This window comes from Diplotaxodon limnothrissa, linkage group LG17 (assembly GCF_057381915.1).
Source record: "Diplotaxodon limnothrissa isolate DT_005_m linkage group LG17, D_limnothrissa_male_GT1.1, whole genome shotgun sequence".
NCBI classification, from domain to species: domain Eukaryota; kingdom Metazoa; phylum Chordata; class Actinopteri; order Cichliformes; family Cichlidae; genus Diplotaxodon; species Diplotaxodon limnothrissa.
The window spans coordinates 17681989-17705506 of record NC_140612.1 but is presented as its reverse complement, the minus strand read 5'-3'; the positions used below and the strand labels follow the sequence as shown (position 1 = coordinate 17705506).

Genomic DNA, 23518 nt, shown 5'->3' with positions numbered 1-23518 from the left:
TAATTGGTCCAGCCCAGAGTCGATCATGACCAATTGGCCAATCCAACACCTTTCATTATATATACCCTTCCTAAAAAAAAAAATCCATCGGCCCATAAAAACAAAAAATCGCCAGCAGCCCACCGGGCAAATGCCCGGTATACCCGATGGCCAGTCCAGCTATGTCAGCAGACACTCAGTTTTTACATTTTTCTGGGTTGAATACTAGCTTAGTGTTGGCTGTGCAGATGTTAGAAAAGAGGTGAATTTGTGTTATCAGCATATGATGCAGTTGTGTCTATCCTGGATGCAGTTTGCACTTTACCATCGCGTTCTCGTCCTTTTGTGCAATAAAAATAAAAGTCCACATCCACACTGGAAACTGCCCAACTATTTTCCTCCTCTGACACACAAACTGAAATCAGCAGATTGTAGCGTGCAAAAACCGATAAGTGGGACAGATAGGTAGGCAGACGATTCAAAAGAACTGAACTACTCTGATCTCAATTCCCATTCCTACACGGACGTGTGATTTTCTACAGTAAAAAGAATTCGCACAGCTGTACAAGAGACTCCACGTTTCTGATGACATGTCTCTTTCCTGCAGGAATATCCTTCACACCAAAGGAAGTTGGTGAACACGTGGTCAGTGTGAAGAAGAACGGGAAACATGTGACCAATAGTCCGTTTAAGATCATGGTGGGTCAGTCGGAGATCGGAGATGCCAGCAAGGTGAAGGTTTACGGTCAGGGGCTGGTGGAGGGACACGTGTTCGAGGTGGCCGAGTTCATTGTGGACACAAGGAATGCAGGCGAGGATTCAACCTTCATCCACACAATCAGAGCGCTGAAGCTCAGGATTTCAGATTCTAACCCTCAATGTCTGTGTTTGTGGCAGGTTATGGAGGTCTGGGTCTGTCCATCGAGGGTCCCAGTAAGGTGGACATCAACTGTGAGGACGTGGAGGACGGGACATGTAAGGTCACCTACTGTCCCACAGAACCAGGAAACTACATCATCAACATCAAGTTCGCCGACCAGCATGTGCCAGGTACGAAAAATTATTCCAAGTTTGATTTGAGGCAAATTAGTTTGTAGAAAGAGAACGTACCACTGCAGATGGTATAAAAGATGAATGCAGATGCCTGAAGTAGTTCTTCACAAGTACAAAACATTTTCCTGTAACTACCATAAAGAGTTAGATAGATCATTGGTTCAGATCTGATGAGCTAGGTGTTGAGCTGATGCTCTGGACAAAGCATGAGGGTCTAAGAGTTTCGGCTTTCAGTTGTGATGTGATGTTTGTGTGAACAGGAAGTCCGTTCACGGTGAAGGTGTTTGGTGAAGGTCGGATGAAAGAGAGCATCACCCGGAAACGTCAGGCACCCTCCATTGCCACCGTGGGCAGCACGTGTGACCTCAACCTCAAAATACCAGGTGAGCTGTGATATCTGCCTCCTCCTCCTCCTCCTCCTGTCGGCTCCTGCCCTCCCTGCTTCCTTCTCTTCACCTCCTCGTCTTTGTCCACTATTTCCTCCTCCTCCTCCTTCCTGCTTCTCCTCTGGGTCGCAGGAAACTGGTTTCAGATGGTTTCGGCTCAGGACCGTTTGACCCGGACGTTCACCCGCAGCAGCCACACCTACACCCGGACCGAGCGGACGGAGATCAGCAAAACCCGAGCCGGAGAGACCAAGAGGGAGGTGCGGGTGGAGGAGAGCACGCAGGTCGGAGGCGATCCCTTTAGAGACGTATTTGGAGATTTTCTAGGGCGAGAGAGTCTTAGTGGCTTCAGCGGGATGCCGACCGGCAGCCGACAGCCGCTGCAGAACGGTGTGTGTGTGTGTGTGTGTGTGTGTGTGTGTGTGTGTGTGTGTGTGTGTGTGTGTGTGTGTGTGTGTGGTAAGTGAGAGTGGCTGATTTAACAGAGTGTTGTGCTGTAATGGCCTCCCATGCTAACCCTCTAACCTGCTCTGATTCTTCCAGCTCTCTCACTTCTCTTTGTCTGCATTCTGCTGTCAAAATGTCTGGATTAAGGTAGTATTGTTATTCAGTCTGGCCTGATGTGGGCACTGTGCCTAATCTCAGATACAGCAATAAAGAAATGTGTTGGGTTTATAGTTGCAGTAGAAGGAAGGAGCTGCTTACAGGTTCAGCAGTCATATCATTGGTCAGATAAAAAATAAAAATTAAAAAAACCTTAAAAAGGCTCCAACAATACAAATACAGCCCAGAAGTCCAGTTCAGAGACTTCTGGGCCATGTTTGTACTGTTGGAGCCTCTAGTGGACTTTTGAGGAAAAGCAGGGTTTTTTTATAGGTTAATGGTTGCTGTTGTTTTTGTTGACTGAGACGTGGAAGAACTGATTTCTGTTCATCTTTAAGACTATTTTAAAGCAGAAAGACAAAGACAAACATCCATTAAGCATATTAGTAATACGCACTCTCAAGGAAACATTTTAAATTTGTAAAATTATTAAAAGATTGCAGTTCAAGTATTTACAGTATCATCACTATTTCTTATCAAATTCTTCATAAAAATGTCTTTTCACTTAAATGTTACTATTGAATGAGATGATTTGTTCAAACTGAACTAACAATTGAAAAAAGAAAAGAGGACCTTGGATTGATTTCTGAGGAGCTCCACACCTAATTTTAGCTACTAAAAATTACAAAATAAACATGCTATAGACCAAAAACCTACAAAATCTAAATCCGTGACATATTAACCAGTGCATGATGCAAGATTTTTTTTTTTTGGTGCATGCTATGTAAAAACTGACTATGAAACATTTGCTGGATGAATCATCTGATCCTCAGTAACATTCTCCTAATCCTGTCAGGTGAGGCAGCTAACCAGGAGATGACGGCTCAGGTGACGAGTCCTGGAGGAAAGACAGAGGACGCAGAGATCATTAAAGGAGAGGAGAGCACCTACAGCGTCCGCTTCATCCCTCAGGAGATGGGACCTCACACTGTCAACGTCAAATACCGGGGCCAGCACGTCCCTGGGAGCCCCTTCCAGTTCACTGTGGGGCCCCTGGGAGAGGGAGGGGCCCACAAGGTCAGAGCAGGAGGCACTGGACTGGACCGCGGAGTGGCAGGAATCCCAGGTGGGCTGTAGGATTTACATTTGTTCCTTATCTCTTCTTCTGTCCTTATGAACCGGTTTCTTTTTGCTTCTTCTGTAACAACTTTGATTTCATTTGAATCTTTGGATGAAGAAGCATGCTGACATGCTCCTACATGTCAGCAAGGTTTGGTCACAGGAAACAAAACATCCATCTGTGATGTGTCAAATGAACTCTTGAAACACCCATGTTCCTAATTTTGTTTCACTGATGATATGTCTGCTATTTCAGTTCAATTTGAAAAATTTTCTTTACAAAAAGCTCCTCTAGTGGCCACCATAGGAACTGCAGCTCTCACAGTTTGTGTTGTTTTGCAGCGGAGTTCAGTATCTGGACCAGAGAGGCTGGTGCTGGAGGTCTCTCTATTGCTGTAGAAGGACCCAGCAAGGCTGAGATAACATTTGAAGACAGGAAAGATGGATCCTGTGGAGTTATTTACGTAGTGCAGGAACCTGGTAAGTCTCAAGAGATATTTGGCTTAAGCCTCTCAGATTTATTTCAGCCAATGAAAGAAGCCTAACCTTTTTCTGTGAGATGTTATCATTTTAATTTTAATACTTTTAATACTCTCTGATAGTTTTAATACTCTCTGACAGATTATTGTGGTGTTTATTTGTTTTTTGTTTTGTTTTTATTCCTCTGATTAATTGTATCACTCTTTTCACCATAACAGCAAGACAAATTCCTTATTTGTGTGAAAATTTGACAATAAACATCATTAGGATTCTGTATCTGATGGTAAAGGGTTTGATCTGCATACAAACTTATATTCCACAAGGTTTCTACCTACATAGCAACAAAGGCACAAGCCTGGAATCACTACTTGAATTTTATCATTTCAAATATTCGCCCAGGACCAGTTTAGTTCAAATCCATCCATGTCACAGTATAATTATTGTAATTGTAAAAGTGTAAGCGTGCTCTGCCTCTGGAACGATATATAAAAATAAATTAAGAAAAAAACAGATTAAAGTTAGAACTCATGGTAAATGGGCAACTTTTGAAAAACAAACTTGCAGATTAACAGAAATAAAATTAGAACTTAAAAACAGTATAAGGCTACGTTCACACTGCAGGCAAAAGCGCATCAAATCCGACTTTTTTTTTTTGACCCTATGCGACCCATACCCAATCATGGTATGACAGTGTGAACGGCACAAATCCGATCTGGGTCACTTTCGTATGTGGTACTGAATCCGATACATATCCGATGTTTCAGAAAGCGACTGCTGTTTGAACGGTCAAGTCGCATTAAATCCGTCTTTTACGTCACTGACACAAGACAGACGCCAATTATCAGCGCCGGAGAAGCGCCCGATAAGACATCGCGAACGCTTCCTGGCCATCCAGTGAAACTGCTGGGAAGACGACGTTGGAGAAACGTGAACATTTTATTTATACTGTATAATCTGCAGATTCTGACAGAAATCTGCAACTATCCTTTGAAGCACCGCTCCTCTAAAACAGCAATAATGATAATTATTAGGTTATTTACATTATTATGTAAATAACAAAATAACTTAAAGCAAAAATTGGGAAACGTGAAGTCCGAAGTCTTTATATTAAGGGCTATCAGTCAAACAATACTGTTTGCTCTGGGTCTAAACAGAGCGCGTTGTGTATGACGTCTTCTTTTGCGCATGTGGGCCGCTTTGAGCGTTCACACTAGAACGCGTTTGCTGTCGCATTTTATTTGTAGTGTGAACGAGCAGACAAAAAAATCGGATTTGATCAAAAAATCGGAATTGAGCATCAAGACCTGCAGTGTGAACGTAGTCTAAATGTTTTTGAAGTTCCTTGTTATAATGTTATATTGTTTTTGTTTTTTTTTATCATTGGATCTGCAAATTGTTGTGATCGTTAAAGTATTAAAGGAGAAAGTGCATATCCTTCCAACAATAATATATTTCTTTTGTTCAGGTGATTATGAGGTCTCCATCAAATTCAATGATGAACATATCCCAGACTCCCCCTTTACCGTCCCCATCGCCTCGCTGTCAGATGACGCTCGCCGCCTCACCATCACCAGCCTGCAGGTGAGGAAAGATCTAAATCTACCAGCTGAACTTACAGAAATGAAACCCTTTGAGAATTATATTTACTGTGGACAGATTTATTTTTAGAGTCTCAATAACTGTGCTGTGTTGAGGATTGTATTTGTGTTCATAGGTGTGTATATTTATCTCTGAATATTTAATCGCTGCCCTCTTTCTTTGTATGCAACACATTTATTCTTGAGATATAACAAATGTGTGTACAAGTAGGGAAAAAAAACAAAGTCACAATATGTTAAATTGTGAAATTAAAAAAAAATTATGCTGGTAACATTAACAGAAAAAAGGCTATGGAGGATCTCACAAAAAAAGACAGAAATAAAACTAAACTGACAAATTTCTATTTTAAAAATAAAAAAACTAAATAGTTTTGATTAAACAATTTATAGTTAAAGCCAAATCTTTAAAACATAGGCATAAATATAAAAACAGGCACTACAAACTTTATTAATCAGACCACCAAAGAAATCTTGTAAAAACACTTAAATGAGTATCTGCAGTACTGAGGAAGCATATTCCATTTGTTTAAAATAACCGAGAACTGCTTGTTGAACACTTTTAATCTCCATGGTCCAAAGCACTGAATCCCTTTTCTTTACCAGGAGATGGGTCTGAAGGTGGGTCAGGAGGCCTCCTTTGCAGTGCAGCTCAATGGAGCAAGAGGGCTAATTGATGCCAAGATCCACACGCCATCAGGAGCCACCGAAGAGTGTTACATCACTGAGCTGGACAGCGGTAAGACCCCATTATAGCTGTTAGTGAAGTGATCTTTAGGACTTTTGAGTACAATTAAAAACCAAACATGGATCCACCACGATTTCCTAACCCAGTCAAAATTACATTTGGAGTTCCACAAGGTTCAAGTCTGGGCCCACGACCTTTTAGTTTTTCAGGTTCAGATCACTTATTTGCTATAAATACAAGACTGTTATTTACTGCTTAACTATTAATTTTAATTTGTAATTTTTCAGAGTGTTTGGAAGTTTAAATCTTTCTTGTATTTAATCTTCATATTAAATACAGGATTATAGAGTCATTCGTATAAGAAACCTCTTTCTCAAAGTCTGTATTTACGGTGGTTATAGAACTGTTTGTAAATCAATGATTTCCTGTTTCTACAGATCAGCATGCTATCAGGTTCATCCCAAAGGAGAATGGAGTTCATTCTATAGACGTTCGTTTTAATGGCAGCCATGTCCCCGGCAGTCCCTTCAAGATCAGAGTAGGAGAACCGGGTCAGGTCGGAGATCCAGGAATGGTGTCTGCGTTTGGGTCAGGTCTGGAGGGAGGAACCACAGGTATATACAAAAAACAAAGTCTTTAACTTTGAAGCCATTTGATGAAAGAGAGTTTTAATGAGCGTTCTCACTTTATTTAGGCATGGCATCAGAGTTTATTGTCAATACTTGTAACGCCGGCTCAGGAGCACTGTCCGTGACAATTGATGGCCCATCAAAGGTTAAGATGGATTGTCAGGAGTCTCCTGAGGGGTATAAGGTTTCCTACACACCTATGGCTCCTGGAAGCTACCTGATCTCCATCAAGTATGGAGGACCCCAGCACATTGTAGGCAGCCCCTTCAAGGCCAAAGTATCAGGTGGGTTAATGACCATTGACCTTTTACTGAGGTCAGTCCGTGAGTTTTCCTGATACTCACGGGTATAGTTTCCTGGGGTTTCCTTGGAAATGAGGATGAAAGTGATTCGGTCTTGTTGTGTACAGTCCGCATGCTGCCTTCAGGCGTAGTGATTCCTGGAAATAAAGCATGATTCATCACTTTCCACTGATTCCTCCAGAGATAAAGAGCACATTCAGTTCTAAATAAAGCTTGTTTGGAACCAATTGTTTTTATGCACTTGTAGGACACCAAGCTCTACATAGCTGGTGATACTGACCATATGACTCCTTTTCCTCCTTTTCAGTAAACCTGAAGGGATGTCCACATACTGTTGGAGAAAGCTGACTCTAACTCTTCTTCTTCCAGGACCTCGTCTGTCAGGTGGCCACAGTTTGCATGAGACGTCGTCTGTTCTTGTGGAGACCGTCAGCAAGTCAGTAGCGATGGGCAGCCCTTTTGCCTCTCTGCCTAAATTTTCCTCAGATGCCAGTAAAGTCATCTCCAGAGGTGCCGGCCTTTCAAAGGCCTTCATTGGTCAGAAGAACACCTTCACAGTCGACTGCAGTAAAGCAGGTGACCATTTCATCCCTCCTGTCTTTCGTGAAAGTCAAATCTGAGATTTTTCTTCACCACTCACGATATTTCCGTTTTTTTCCTTGCAGGCACAAACATGTTGATGGTCGGTGTCCACGGGCCGAAGACACCCTGCGAGGAAGTGTACGTCAAACACATGGGCAACAGGATGTACAATGTCACGTATACTGTTAAAGAGCAGGGCAGCTACATCCTCATTGTGAAGTGGGGAGACGAGAACGTCCCCGGCAGTCCGTTTCATGTCACAGTCCCTTAAAACTGAACTCTTCACTGTCCAAGACTGGATTAAAATGTGATCTGCATTATCTGGACTAGTTTATTTTCTTGATGACAGATTTTCTGTTAGTATTTCTGAAGATATGCAGCACTCAGAGGTCCAGAGGTGTCTGAGGTCACCATGAAGGGGAGACTGCATACATTTCCATCTTTTTTTGTGTGTCCACTTCTCTGAACTTTTTCATCACACCTCATATTTAGTGAAAAATTCAAGCTGCAAGTTGCTCTTTTGCTCCCACAAACCAAACAATTCAGAAGTTAGCTTAAACAGAAGAAACAGTTTTAACGTCAGTGAGGGGGGAAAAGTGCTTCCGAGTCCTTTATTTCTTATCTCCATCTGTAAAAACAGGAAACTATAAACTTTCTCTAAGAATCCTTATTTCTTACTGATGCTCATCCGATAACCACGAACACTTCAGACCCTTGGACTGTCTGCACTCCAGCCATGGTGACTATCGTCCAAAAATCTGATTGGTCAGTAGATGGTGAACGCTTACCTGCAACAAAACCTGGAGCAACTTTGGTCTGTAGCATCAGTTACCATGGTGACATACCACCTTTATAACCCTGAAAAGACAGAGTTAAACCCAAAGTTAGCTTGATAACTACAGATCCCTAAAAGCATTCATGTTTTCTCATGGATGAGTTTAATGTCTTTCGAAGATATTCTGAGTGAAAAATGGTGTTTAGTTAGCCTCAGCAGGCAAAGTCTCCCCTTCCTCAGCATTCAGTTTCAGGTGAGCGAGAGACTATCTTCCCTCCATGTTGAATCAGATGCACTCAGCAGGTCTCTGTATGTCAGGGTTTGTGCCAGATCGCTCATGTGGCGTAGGCCCAGTTGTGGGATGTGGAATGATCAAGATGAGCTGGGCTGTGACGTTAACAAACTCTTCTGTTTTTATTTATCCTGCAGCATTTTTCTCTCCTTTGATTTTCTTTGACAGAAAATGGTCTTACTGTTGAGAGAAGCAGGTGATGATGGATTTTTTTTTTTTTTTAAACCACAGGAAGGAAGTGAAGTGGCGTTTCCTTTGTGAATGTTGGAAAAACAGTAGCAGATATTAGAGTGACATTTTATAGTGATTTTATATGTATGAGTGAAGCAAAGTTTAAGTGTTTGATATGTTAACCTTCTGTATTGCGACACTGTGCAGGCATAATAAAAGTTTATCTGTGAAATCTCTCATCTCATTTTCATGATGGAGAACAATCTACTGTGCTTTTCCTCTTTCCTGTGTTGTACAATAGACTGCTGTCTGATCTCATTTTCATAAACTCTTGGTATATAATGTCATGCAGAGGGTGTATTCTATTATGATCGTGTCAGACAGAAGTCCGCCCACCTGCTGTTCAAACCTTCTGATTGTGAGGGGTAGCCAACCAGAACAAAAGTTGTCCTCCTGGGGGAGGAGTGAAACAGCTTGTTTCGGACAGAAAGACAGATACAGGCCCATTATCTGAGACTCGGGTTACAGCTCCTTCAAATGGAAGCAGATGAAAAGAAATTCATAAAAAAAAAAAAATCTAATTTGTTCCAATTTTATGAAACACCAAAGACAAAAATGGTAAGGACGGGTCCAATACTCTGATTAAATAAACTGGGGCAATGTATTTGAAGTTGCTTGGAGACGATTTCTAGTCATATTAGACATTGTTATTTAAATGGCTGGAAGATGAGCAGTGTGAATATCATGTTCAGGGTTTAAGCACAGAAGCTGCTGAATGTGATCTGAGGGCATCTGTGTGACTGTGGTGCTGCAAAGGACCAGCAGGTGGAAGCAGAAACCAGTAAAAACGGCAAATAGAACCCGAGAAACAGTCTTTGTTTTCAAACAAAGTCTTTATTGTATTTTGTTTTGAGAAAAAAACACAATACAGACTATATGAACCAAAATAAATACAATACCAGATTATTAAGCATGCAAAGATAGTTAGGAATTATCAACATGTTTTCTCAGTAATATTTAAAAATAAATTATAATTATGTCACATAGGTCAATAATAGCATCACAGTATGTTTTAATAATACCAGCCGCCATGCTTTCAGCAAAGGATATGAATGTTATCAGGTAGCACGGGATTTTCCAATAGATCCTGTTATGGTGTAGCTGATATCTTCAAGATGAACGTGACCCATGACTTCTCTTATCCAGTGGCCAAATCTTGGGGGGAAAGAGTCCTATTTAAAAAGATCCGCCTGGCCAACAGAGAAGAGAAGGTGTTCATATCACTCTCTGTGAAGTTTCCCACTTTGAAATTCCTCCTGGAAAGGCTGAACTTCTCTTAATCTGCTTAATGGATGTCTGTCTTCTTGTTTCTGCTTTAACAAGAAAAAAAAACAACAACAAGAACAGACAATAGTTCTTCCATTATCTTAATCGGGCTGCCCAGCTACTCAACTTCTGAAGGCTGATCACACAGGAAGTGGCGAGTGCTGGTTGAGCGAACAGCCCAACGTTTGTGTTGAACTTGCTGCAGCGCTCTGCTTGTACTACGACAAGTTTTGCACCTGTCAATCTGAGATATAGACGTCATACCTCACCGAGGTCAAAGTTCAAATGAACCTGCCAGGGGCTACCGTCAACTTAGCGGGAAACTGTGCAGCGAAGGTACTTCGTATGCGAGACGCTGAAGAACTAAAGCCTGCAGTTCCTTTGATGTCCAGCAGGGGCGCCAGCAGTGAATCAGTCTCATGCTAAAATGCTCAAAATTACAGCAGAAATAAACATGCTTACAGCATTTTTATATCTCACTGTTCAAATTGGACTGAGGCTTATTTCACATGTGGCTCATATAATCTGTGGATACAGACTGATTACCAAGTTAGTTAGCATTATGACATAGCACTTGTTTCGCTTCTGGAAATAAAAAAAAGACTATAGTAGTAGGTAAAGGGAGCTAAGCTTCAAAATGAGGATGTCAGGTTTGGTAACTAGTGATGTGTGATACCACTGATTTTCTTTCCAATCCGATACCAAGCAATATTCAGGGTGGTATCGACAATACTGATCCGATACCGATACTTTGTACAAAAACTTATTTTTATTTATTGTATCTCAAATTATAGTGTCATAATAATTACAGGACATCAGATTACTTGTTCTTATCACTTAATAATGCAGAGTTCATCATATAGAAATAACAAAACTGAAGTTGTGCTATTTGAACACCTTGCCTGCCTGCAGCACTAAAGGACTCCGTGAGAGACATCTGTCTCGCCCTAGCAGCACCTGTCCCTCTCCTCTTCAGTTCACCTCTGAAGGAAATCTCGGTCCCCGGTTTCTCCGTGGATCGGGTTTCCTCCGAGGCGTGGGCACCTATAAGCAGAGTTTTGTCTTTACCCTATAAGATTCAAAATTATTCAAAGTAACACTCAGGTATGCCGTTCAGCGGGTTAGTTACAGCGCCGGGAGTAGCTTGGGAGAACAAGGAAACACAGACTGCTTCAGGTTGCTTTCCCAAAATCAACTCAAAGGTTTATTCATCAGACAACAGTTTATATAGAGGAAAAAGGTTCGTGTGTCAGCAGATTCTCAGTTCAAACCGGTACAGACCAAATAAGGAAACGTCTTCCTGCCTTGTGAGCAGAGAAGTATCCTTTGTATAGTTTATCAGTTCAGCTACAATTTATGATCATCCCAGCAAAATACACTCCTAGACATAGAATATAGAGTTCTTTCATTAGTGAATTCTGAAACAAACCATCTGGCCTTTAACAAGCTCTTTTCTAGGAGATAAAGAAGGGAGGATGGGAGTAAGGAAGTGATCTCTGTGGTATTTTCGACCTTGGTACCAGCCTGTGATTCTTACACATTAATTCTTGGGTCACAGAGAAAGAGAAAAACAACTAGTAAATGGGCCTTATTGAGTAACAGTTTTCCTGTATAATATCACTATAAAACAATATCCTGTAAATGCTACCATGGTATCAAAATATCACAACAACCTCAACATACACTCGTCATATTCTGTGATATGATTTACTCTGAGGTGTTTGACAAGGTTAGTGATGTTGCCACAACCATACATGCCAACCCTCCCAATTTTTCCGGGAGAATCCCGAATTTCAGTGCCCCTCCCGAAAATCTCCCGGAGCCACCATTCTCCCGAATTTTTCCCGATTTTCCAGCCGGACAACAAAATTGAAAAACCATATCGCAGAATTCATAGCGCGGCCCAGCCTATTCCAGTTTCAACAATGGCGGCAGCTGCTTAGATTTAATATTACTCTTATTTCGCTTTCTGGGTCGCAAAAAAACTTTTAACATATTTTCATGTGAGAATGTAGCTGTGTAAACTTCAAATATCTGAGCCGATCCAAACATCATTTTCAAACCCCCGCGGTCTTTTGCTACTCGGGTTAAACATGATATAGTCACTTTGATAACTTAAAAATGTTATTGTTCGGCTTTTTCAGTGTTTTATTTGTTCGTGACTAAATCGGTTTGGCTGAGATTAAAGTTATTAGATTAGATTAAATTAAATGTAACTTTATTAATCCCTCAGGAGGGTTCCTCCGGGGTTTTCACACAGCTGAATAAACGTCAAACAGAAAATAATTAAACAGAAGCGTTTACGTCAGCGCCCGGTTATGTATTAGATAGCAAGGAGCAGACGGCAGTTTCACTCCAGCTCGTGACGTACTACCCGGCTTTCTTTAGACCGGGTCCTCAGGTGGAAGCAGCCTCTGAATTTGGACACTGTTGTAAAGGCTCACCTTTCAGCACATTCACTTCATCAGATGCACTTTCTTCTTCTTCTTTCTTACAGTTATATTGGCGGTTGGCAAACAATTGAAAGGTGCATTACCGCCACCTACTGGCAGATGCACTTCTTGTCCTCACCTTTGATTGGGGGTGGTGCTTGGCCTTAATTGCACTCACCTGTCACTCGTTATATAAGAACTGCACTCACCTACCCCCTCACTCTTTCTTCACTCCCACACGGGCGGCAGCTGAGGTGAGTTTCTCTTTGAGTCTCCTGAGTTCATGTATCATTTTGAGTTACTTAAATCATACTTTGTCCCTTTTAGTGATAGCAGTCCATGTGTCTTTCCTTTACCCGTTATCTAATTAAAAAGACAAAACCTGCAAATGATTGATGACTGCTTATTCTCATTCTAATCGGATGAGTCCATGATGATGACTACTTAAACCCTGAAACTTCCTTCCTCCAAAACAGACACCCCGCTGTTTCCCGGCTGGCCAATAATAACTGTGAGATTTAAAGTATTTTATCCGATAAATAAACCATGTAAAATGTATTCTCCCCCCCCCCCCCCCCCCCCCCCCCCAGCAGCCCTTTGAATGTCTCCCTAGTATGGCCACAACACCTCACTCTTGGAGCACTTTTTTTGCCACATGTATGGCAAACCACGTCTCAGCTGTTTGTGGAGGTAAAATACTTCTGCACAATTAGGCTCAGCCATTGTTGTGAGTGCGCACACCAAGGGGCTGCCAGACATTTATACAGCCGTATTTCACACATGACTATGAAAGGCGGAAGAGGAAGTAGTTCTTCTGAATGTAGACAATCCGAATGTTATAGTTTCTTCCCACTGTGTTCCTGTTATGATGAACTACAAATTTACTCTAAATTACTAAAATATTGATATTTTAATGTGAGAATCGATTCTAGAACATAAATGATTGGTATCGGAGGAATCGATATTTCAGGATCGATCCGCACATCACTATTGGTAACTATCATTTATTAAACAGTGTTATATACAGTGACATATAGGAGGCGCTAGTTGAGACTAAGAGATGCATCACTGCAACATGGGTGATCTTCACTTTGTTTTCTGTGTGGGCATTAACACCTGGTTTGAGTTTAATGAGAGAGAGCCTGTGAGTGACTCCAGGTGGGTCCTTACAGAGACAGGAGGACCAACAGCCGCATACGTCAGTCCACCTTAAATCGTGGCACCACGTGACCGTGTTCCTGGAAAGTTCCTGGAAATGCTGCCTTTGTGTTTATGGTGACATTGGTTCTTAGGCAGCTGCTGGACTCGGTTGTGTCCAGCTCTCTGACGGACGTTCGGACGCTCGATTACCCGCTCGGTGCTTTTCGGTCTCTCCGGTAGCTGCCGGTGCGCGGTTGCTCCCCGGGTGGGACTGGGTGTCAGAGAGACGGCAGGGACCTCCGTTTATCTGCACTGTAACCCGCCATTTGTAAATCGGGAAAGACAAGAAAGAAGGAAAACCTCCAGCAGCGGAGCGTTTCTCGGGATTTGGACTAGAAGTGTTACTGGGGACATGTCGGGGCCCCCCCGAGGACACATCGGCGGCAGCGCTGCTGAGCCCGCCGTGACTTTTAGCTAGACAGCAGCTAGCAGGACGTAAAGCAGTCAGGTGCGTGTGCTTGTTTTTATCACCAACATGTCACCAAAACTCAAACCAGGTGGGTAAACACGCACCCAAATAGACAAGTAACACGCCGATAATACGCTCCAGACTGCACAGAGCCTTCTGCACTGACCTGTGCTCCCAAGTTCGATTATTTTACCCAGAATAATGGGAGCCCTTCTACTGCCTGTCGAATTGCGTTCACATTTAGAATAAGCTTCTCGGTGTTCTCATCTGATTAAAACGTAATAATCTAATTTTCCCGCTATTTTTACAGCCCATTCTTCAGTTCGGCACACAATAACTCCCCGTCCAGGTTTTGCTTTAGGAAGGGCTTTTTTTAAATCATCGTTGAAGAACTGTTCATGTTATACCAAATTCTACTCAATAATAATAATAATAATAATAATAATAATAATAATATTATTATTATTATTATTATTATTATTATTATTATTATTATTATTTAAGGGGTATTTATTATTTAAGGGGTATTTATTATTTAAGGGGTATTTATTATTTTCTTTTTTTTGGGTTGTATGGAAGCCCCAAACGCAATTTCATTGTTCTTGACAATGACAATAAATAAATAAATACTAAATACTAAAATTCTTCCAAATTTATCCCCGTGCCCAAAGCTGTGTAGATTTGAATAAAAACAAGCGGATTTATGTGTCCTGCTTTACACAGCTCTCCTTTCTATTCCGTCCACAAAGTTACATCAGCGTTCAATTTTAATTGTAATAAAATAAATTAATTTTGCACTACTCACTGCTGTTTCGCCAAATAGAATTTAAACTCGAAGCCACTGTAATATTTCTTCATGACCTCGGCGTAAAAAAAAAAAAACAAAACCCCAGAATATTTGTTCTTTCCTGACAGCCTGTTCCTCGGTTACACCAAATATTTTTTATTATTATTATTATTAGCAGCTATACGTGCAGAATTTTTTTTTTTAACAAATTCTATTGTAAAATCGCCTTAATTTGTTTCCGAGGTCAGAGTGCAAAGTCGCTTATAAAAACAGTGATTTTTGCGTCCTTTGTCCTCTGCAGTCAGACATAAAACCTCACAGCAGGTTTTAAACTGTACGCTTAGTTTGCTTTTTCCAAATAGCCCAGTTTTTCCAAATTCAGTTAAAATTCTTGTAATTCTCATTCTTCACGGAAGCCACTGTTGTAGACAACAAGACATCAGAGTGCAGTACTGATTTGTGCACACAGGAACAAGCAGCCTGTATTTATTCCGTTTCTTCTTGTGTTTGCCCTGCTGGCCTGAATACTAAGCAGGTTATTCCACGGGGGGAAATGGAGATCTCTCACCAAATTCTGTGAGAAATTCAGCTGCTTTAAGGCTGCCTGGAATGTAAACATGTGGCCTGTCCCCCAAAGTCCACTTTGAACAAGAACCACCTCACCTGACTGCTTTTTAAGGTGGAAAAATGAATTAATCTAACTTCAGTCTGCTGTTATGTGCTGAAACATTCACATACTTTCTTTGTTTAAACACAAAGCAGTCAAACAGCATTTGTTTCATGATGGACAGACGAGGAACTTAAGGTGTCTCTTTACTCTATTAGTTTAGTTAATAAGATTTCACCTTCCACCTGAGTTAATTTAAAACTGCCACTATATCTGCTGCACAGAATAAAGAAGCTGGTCTCTGAAAGATGTTTGGAGGTTTGTCTTTGCAGAGATAAGTTGCATAAGCACTCAGGAATGTGAGATAACAGAGTTAACCTAACAGAGGACAGGAGTAACACACCGAGCCCTTCAACACATTTCTCATCTGAATGATTTCCACTATTTACTCAAATATAAAAGCATTAAAGGGACTTCGGCAGAGTGCCAGTCTAAAATGTTTTAACTTTTTATTATTGCTTTATTTCTCCCCAGTCTTTAAAACACTTTAATGATAGTTATGGTGAATATTGGTTGGTTTTTTTTTTGGTTTTTTGTTTTTAAAGGCCACACAAAGCAGTTTTAACCAGTGGTCATAAATGTGGACTTTTTTGACTGGAATTTGGTAAGAGGGAAAAAATACTGCTCAGTTAAAGCCATTGAAAATCTTCCTGTAGTGAAGAAATAAACAATACTCTTTGATAGACACTATGTACCTTTTTTTTTTTGTTTGTTTCACATCATCAGTCTTTTGGCATTTTTGACCTTAAAGTTTCTTCGCTTTTTGTTTTTAGCTGATGTGTGTTTGTGATTATGGTTAAGGTTTAAAGTTGAAATTCCTTTCTTATTGTCTCATATGAACTTAAATTTTTTTTAAATAATAACAAAGATCCAGGAAAATGTGATTTTGGCTTTTTTCTTATTTTTTTTTACTAATTTCTCTCAGTTTGGACAAAAAAAATGCCTCTGCAGAGTTCAGATGTCAGGTTTGTTCAAAAACATTCAGCCTCCTCCCCCCAAAAATCTACAAATCTGACACCCAACAGTTTTAAACTTTCAATCAGTTTGGTCTTAAATCTGCACTTTTTTTGACTGGGGTTTGGTATGAGAGAGACAGTATACCTGTTTGTTTTAGTGCTGAATTTATTTAGAGGTGATGAGTCAATCTCGTGTTTTACAGTCAGCTGATTGATTTAGTGAAACATAAATCGGCCTCTGTCTGATCTGTCTTTATGAGTAATATTGTCTTAAAGATAAAGCTCCTTTATTTACCGGCTCACTTGAACGTAAAAAACGCTGAAATGTTGAGAAATAAAACTTTCTCTTGTTGAGTTTCTGGTTAAAAATGTTTTCAGACTTCATTCAGGCTCTAAAGTATTTTTGGATCAACTTTTTTTGAGTGGAGCCTGGTGTGCAAGCCTCATGTCAGATTTTTCTTCTTCACTGGTTTTTCTCCTGAACTTCCAGGACTTTGACACTGTGGTGTGAGCAGTTGCGCCCTGTAGACTTTGTCCATGTCTCAGCTGTGGGCCTGAAGGTCGGATTTATCCAATGACTTGCCAGTCCTCAGAGTCCACGGAAACCATCGAGAGTGACAGACGAGCCGACAACAATACCGCCGCTGTGGAATCTGACGAGAGCCGCATTGCCGCTGCCATGAAGGAGCTCAGAAACACGGGTAGGAAAGATTTACGCCTCCACAGTCTCCATCCAGAGGAGAACAGCTGGAAACCAAAGCCCAGCAGGTGGAGTTTCCATCCTCTTGTTTTTGTTTTTTTTTTTTGGCAGATTTAGGGGGGGTCACATCCAAAACTAAAAAGGCTCACCTTAGTGCATCAAATAGTCCTGTTCAGGAGGCTGAAAAATCACAAACACAACAGATTTTTCTTTAAAGCATGATGGTTAACAGCTCCAGAGACGTTGCAGCGAGTCTTCAGGTACCCAGCCGCCACAAATCAGCTGATTGATTTCATTCTCAGCTCATAACATGAGCAGCACTGCCGTCTCTAAAGGTCTCCTTGGCTGGTTTGGGCCGTTTCGCACCACAGCTGCTGCATTCAGTGACAGACAGGGGAACAGTGAAAGGTGTGCACTGTATGTTGTTTCACACACCTGAAAGAATCAGTGTGTGTCTAGGTGGTGCCATTACTTTCCACCAGGCAGATTCACAAAAACATTTTACTGTGAAACAAACGGGAGCTGCTCTTTTGCAGCCATCCTGATTGGTTGGTTAGTTTGGTCATTTTGTGGTTTTAACCTGTTAAGTTCCCATTAATAGCTAGTATAAAGGTGCGGTGAGCAACAGTGACGTCACATGTTGGTTTCTGAAGTCCTGTTTCCAACCAAGACTTTGAGTAATTATTTATTGTTGGAACAGCAAGGGAGACTGGGGGCGTGGTTTCAGATTAAGATATGGTCTCAGCAGGACAGTGGGAGGGGTTGGTGATCTCCAAACACTGACACATACAGACAGCTCGGTCACTGGGTGCTGCCCCTGAGCAGGCTTCCAAAAGTTGGCTAATCAGAACAAACTGAGCTTTTAATGAGACGGGTTAAAACGGGTGGTTTCAGAGAGAGGATGAGCTGGGATAAAGGGTTATTCTGAAGTTCATCTTTTGCTTACTGTCAGGTTGGTACTGGGGCAGTCTGACGGCTAATGAAGCCAAAGAGATCCTGCAGGACACCTCCGAAGGCACCTTCCTGCTGCGGGACAGCTCTCAGAGAGATTACCTCTTCACCATCTCCGCCATGACGTCAGCAGGTCCCACCAACCTGCGGATCGAGTTCAAACACGGCAAGTTCAAGCTGGACTCGGTGGTCCTGGTGAAGCCCAAGCTGAAGCAGTTCAAGAGTGTGGTCCACCTGGTCGAGTACTACGTCCAGCTGTCCAGGAGCAGCGACAAGGCGGCGTCGGCGTCAAATTCTCGGGTCTCTCCGGTGCCGCCTAATGGCACAGTGCAGCTGCTACTCACCAAACCCGTGTACACCTCCACGCCATCCCTGCAGCACCTCTGTCGCATCACCATCAACCAAAGGACACGGCAGGTTCAGGATTTGCCGCTGCCCAACAGACTAAAGGACTACCTGACGGAATACGCCTACAATGTGTAAGGACTGATGTCATCTTACCACTGACTGATCCCATCGTGTGCTGCTCTACAGGGTCACGCAATAAGCTGCAGTGTCGATGTGCTCTGAGTCTGCAGCCAATCACGCTGGAGTCAGAGGGGAAAGGTCTGATGGAAACGCCGTGTCACATGACCCCTCCTGACCACAGCTACCTCTCTGCTCTGTGGTGACTTGACACCTCGTCGTCCCCTCACCTTTACCAGATCATCACTTTTCAGAACATCCATTTTCCCCTGAATCCATATGCTGATTTTTAAAATGGACCAGATAAATCTGAAGTATCTGAAGTATCTTAAGGTATTAATGTTTACAGTGGTTACTGATGTGGTCACTGATGTTACCATGGTTCTATGAAACGTCATATTACAAATACCATTATTTAAAAAGCTTTGTTATTAATTTTGCTTGTTGACACTTTGAGTGATGCAGAGGGGGAAAGTGGTGCTATCGGGCTGCCCCCAAGTTAATTTTATAAATAAAAACCAGAATATTGTATTTACCTTCATGAAAACAATAAAAATATTTCTTTTAGTTTTCAGGTTTGCTCTGCTGATGAATCACAGATTTGCACAGGTTTGGAAAACATTCCCTTTAAATTACAGCTGCAACTAAAGATTGGTAGTTGACTAATCTGTCAATTTTTCTTCAATTAGTCAACGATTATTTCAGTAACTCTTGTCCCTGTGGGCAAACTTCCTGTTCTAGGCTCCAGGACCTCACCTTCTCTGGTCTGCCCACCTGTGACTGTCACCCTGTTGTCTCATTCCACAGCAAATTCAAATAATTACCCAGGAAACGTGTGAATTTGAAAATAATCAAATGTATCTCTAGCATTACTCAATAGCACGGTCAGAATAAAAGTAAGTCAATAAAATATCAAGGAACATAAATTAAAATGCTACTTTAAACAGAAAAGTGTCCATAAACTCGAATAAAGCTTTGAATTAAAAAAAAAAAATAATAATTTTTTTGTTCAGGTTCAAAATAACAAGTTTCCGAAGTTTACAGATGATTCAGTTCATGAATTCACAACTGCAGTAGACATGCTCTGGAGGAAAGCTCACACTTGTCTTTGAGATGTTCCCAGCTGCTGATAAACATGCTGAAGATGCTCTGTCATGATTTCAGCAATTTGAGAGGTGCATCAGCCTCTTTTCAGAAATGTACTGGTTTGCTATTGGATTTCAGTCATTGGCTAGCAAAACTGAAATGCTTAGCAAGCATCCTGAGAGGTTTCTAACAGGTAAGCTAAAATAAACATTACTGTACGAACATGAACAAGGTATCAATGTGACGCACTGACTTAGCTCTCAATAACGGACTCATCAGAGCTGATGTAACAGCTCTAGGGTGACAGCGTTTGAAATGCTCATGCACTGTAGTCGTGGAAGGAAAGCTCCGTTTAGCACGGTCTGGTTTAACTGTTTAATTTTTGTAAAATACTTTCACTTTTTTTTTTTTTTTTTTTTTTAAATTTAATCTCCCTTTCAGTTTACTTCTGTCATCCACTTTTGCCGTTCACACAATGTTCTTCTTCGTTAGTAGTGAGTGCAGTCTTGCCAGGTGATAGAGGCGATGCTGCCCCCTTAGCTTCCTGTAGTGTATTGCTATTACAAAAGTGCATTCATGTGGTTTTTCTATAGGATGCATCTTAGTCAACATGATCAATTATAACAACAAATTGTAGCAGCAGGCCTACTTAAAATGACTTTTTTTTGAATGGAGTTTGGTGTCAGAAGAACGTAAACAGCAAATTGTGGGTTCATGGGTTACTAGCTTTTCTCTTTATTTCAAATCTAAAGTAAACAGTGGGTGTCCAGAAGCTGGCCAATCAGAAAGTATGCTTTTAAAAGACGAGGACTGAAATGACTTCACTAAACAAAATAAATAACTTTAAACTTTTAATATTTGTTTTTATTTCTTTAATGTTTTCTTTGCTTTTTTTATTTGTATGACTTTACTTAAAGTAAATAAGCTTTGAAAATATGGAGGGAAATACAAAAGCAAAAAAGAACAGAAACAAAACTAAAATATAAATATTTTTATTTAAAATATTTTTAAATAAATTCAAAAATTGTAAATAAAACTAATAGAGGTGTTAATACAAATACTGAAATATGTCCCATCTTATAACTTCATTATTTTGTGTGTTTTTAATAATTTCGTGCAGAGTTTTGGCCATGTTGGTCCTCCATATGTAACCTCTTTCAACCTGGTCACAGTAATTTAAGTGTTGAAACATGAATATTAATCGATTATTGATTAACCTTTTTTTCACATTTTTAAATGTTTATTATTGATCAAGTTAGTAATTATTGTTCCCATTAAGTTATTGATTATTTGATCAGTGAAAAAAAGAAAAAATGTTTAGACCAAATAGCGGTTCCAGATTGATTTTCTAATTGATCTTTTGATTGATTATTCGGCCTCTTCATGTTGGAAAGTTTCTGCGAGGATTTCTGTGGAAATAATTAACAGAAGGAAAACAAAAATCAGGAAATAGAATAATTTTCCATTTTTCTCCACCAGTCAGAGCTTGTCAGTCCCACCTGTAAACACAAGTAAACAGAGCCTTCTGATTGGCCGACAGACAGCCTGTGACAGTGAACGCTGGTGAGGCGGAGAGTCGAGGTGTCCTCGTGGACGTTCAGAATCAAAACAAGCTCCTCAGACTTTGTACCTGCATGTAGTAAATACTCAGTTTTCTTAAACTGTGATTGGCTCAGAGCTGTAAAGGTGCAGGACCTGTTATTTCTGTAGCAAGGAGACGGAAAGGCACACTTTCAAAGCTCAATTCATCAAATAACCTCAGTCTGCACCAATGAACCAGCTTCAGGCTGTGTGAAGACCTTCCAACCAAACTCAATTTAAATATCCTACGTTTTTATTACCAGTATCATGGTCTCCTAAATTCAGCACAGACACTGAGACCTGGTAAAAAAATATGTTTATATCTTTATTTTATTTTACCAGGAAGTCTCACTGACACCATATCTCTAGCTTCGAGCCCTTACTCAGGAAGGAACCTTTAACTACAATTCAGCCAAACTCAATTCAAAAATCTAAATACATCCTGCTGGTGTTAGTAATTAGTCCCGATAAATTCAGCACCATCTTTGTTGTTGTCGTCATCATAATCATCAGGGTTTTTCCTGCTTACAAAAAGTTCTTGTTTTACCCCCAATGTAAAAGAAAAATCCCCAGAAATGTGGTGCAAGTGGGTGTGATTTGGATTAAATGGTCTTAGTCTCAAATATGTCTCCAAACAAAACAAAACCCGCTGAACCACCACATTTCACAAACATGTTTAACAAACCCTGACCAAGCCTCATTAAAAAGCTTTTGTTTTTAGGATTCATATTCACCCACCAGTGTTGATGGTTAATGCTGAGTCTCTGGAGCACATTTAACCAAACTTCATTCAAAAATTGCATGTTTTTTGGGGGGGCCTGTGGAATCTTGTGGTTGCCTCATTAATCCAACAGACATGCAAGCACTTAATTTAATGAAAAAAAAAACATTTAGTCATGGATTCAACCTGTTTGTTACCGTAGAAATGAAGGTTACACAAGTGACCATGTTATGTTTTTGTCAAGTTGTCCCTGATCGGGTACAGGGCGTCGATGCTGCATGCTCACGCTCTGTCACCTTTCTTTAAAATCATTTTCAAACATCCAATCACAGCTCAGCATCGGCCAAGAAGAAGGGGCAGAGCTGATTGGTCATGTAGCTGCTCAGGTAAACAGGGTGTGTCCTGTGATGTGTGTATAAGGAGGGCCAATCAGGGTGTTTGTTTGTGCTTCAGCCTTGATATCTGACCAGTTCCATGATGAAGATGACAAAGAGCAGCTGAATTAAGCATGGATGCACCAAGCAGGCAGGGCGTGTGCGCGTTCTTGTACATATCGCAGCCCCTGTGATCTGATGAAGTATATAATTAATCGTGTCTGTATTTCTGGTATGTTTCTGAAGCATGTAAACGATGAACTGATCAGCTCCTACCAGGAGATCAATAAATTTTATATGGTGCCTCATCAATAATGTCTCACTGCTGCTTATACTTCATGCTGTTATTGATTCACACCCACAGGACAAAACTATGGAAGCCCAGGTATGTGTGTAATAAATGGTTGGGGTTTTTTTTATCATTTATTGAAAGGAAAAAGCTGAATATCTTCATTAATAATCAGATTTTTTTTTTAATAAAAACATAATACAAAGAAACAAATGATGCTAATAAAATCTCTCTGTTAAATTTTGTTTCTCTGGTTAGTTTATGAAGGCCCATTCTTTATAGAAGCCTGAGTGTGCCAGGAAACCTGAAACGTGTTTATAGACTGGTCATATTTGTTGTTTAAGTTCTTCTAGCAAGAACTGCTGCAAGTTATTCCATTCATTTTCTAGATTTGTAGAAATAACAAATGTTCATGATTAAACTTCCTGGTGCTTTAAATTAAAGATGTAAAAATTTAGATTCTTTTCCCCACATTTTTAAATGTGCAAATGAGAACATTGTGCAGTAGTCAGCTTTATGAATTTGTCTCAGTGTACTGTTTTTCATTTGGTGGCTATGTATAAATTATTTTTCTCACAAATAAACATATGAATCACATATTATCAATAACAATGTCAAAAACAGATTCAGTTAACTGTAAATTGGTCTTTGAAAATAAAATCTTGTAATAAAGGACAATGTGACACGAGGTTTTGTGAACTCCATGGAAAATCTTTCAGTTTGGGGAATTTTATTTTGAATTCCTAAATGTAAGTATCTGATATATAACAAATATATTAACTTCTTTGGTCAGATTGTGGCTTTTTAATGAATTCGGCAGATATTTTATAAACGTTATTTTCTTTTTTTATTAATAAAATATATCTTGTATCTATAAAATTACCCTTGGTTTTTAGCTAATGCTGTGTGTTAGGTAACGTTGCTCGATGCTATGGTACGCTGAACCTAATTCAATACTTTGTTTTTGAGGTTTCCTCGTG

At 40.4% G+C, this 23518-nt stretch overlaps 2 protein-coding genes across 5 annotated transcripts in view; both read left to right on the top strand.

The window, feature by feature from the left end:
- LOC146614848 (filamin-C-like) overlaps positions 1-8798 on the top strand; it is a 61853-nt gene extending 53055 nt beyond the window's left edge. For 3 of the 4 annotated variants that reach the window (XM_085376000.1, XM_085376003.1, XM_085376001.1), the window contains 12 exons: positions 587-790; positions 877-1029; positions 1293-1415; positions 1551-1808; positions 2818-3087; positions 3423-3560; positions 5026-5141; positions 5762-5894; positions 6281-6457; positions 6538-6756; positions 7144-7350; positions 7440-8798. In XM_085376000.1, coding sequence (XP_085232126.1) covers positions 587-790; positions 877-1029; positions 1293-1415; positions 1551-1808; positions 2818-3087; positions 3423-3560; positions 5026-5141; positions 5762-5894; positions 6281-6457; positions 6538-6756; positions 7144-7350; positions 7440-7627 — 2186 coding nt within the window. In that variant the 3' untranslated portion in view covers positions 7628-8798. The remainder of the gene's footprint in view (positions 1-586; positions 791-876; positions 1030-1292; positions 1416-1550; positions 1809-2817; positions 3088-3422; positions 3561-5025; positions 5142-5761; positions 5895-6280; positions 6458-6537; positions 6757-7143; positions 7351-7439) is intronic. The other variant, XM_085376002.1, reaches the window with a different exon arrangement.
- Positions 8799-13640: 4842 nt separating this feature from the next.
- Positions 13641-19402, top strand: socs2 (suppressor of cytokine signaling 2). Its single transcript, XM_085375626.1, has 3 exons — positions 13641-14000; positions 16862-17072; positions 18024-19402. The coding sequence occupies exons 2-3, from the start codon at positions 16946-16948 to the stop codon at positions 18503-18505; spliced, it is 609 nt and encodes a 202-aa protein (XP_085231752.1). The 5' UTR covers positions 13641-14000; positions 16862-16945; the 3' UTR covers positions 18506-19402.
- Positions 19403-23518: the final 4116 nt, after the last annotated feature.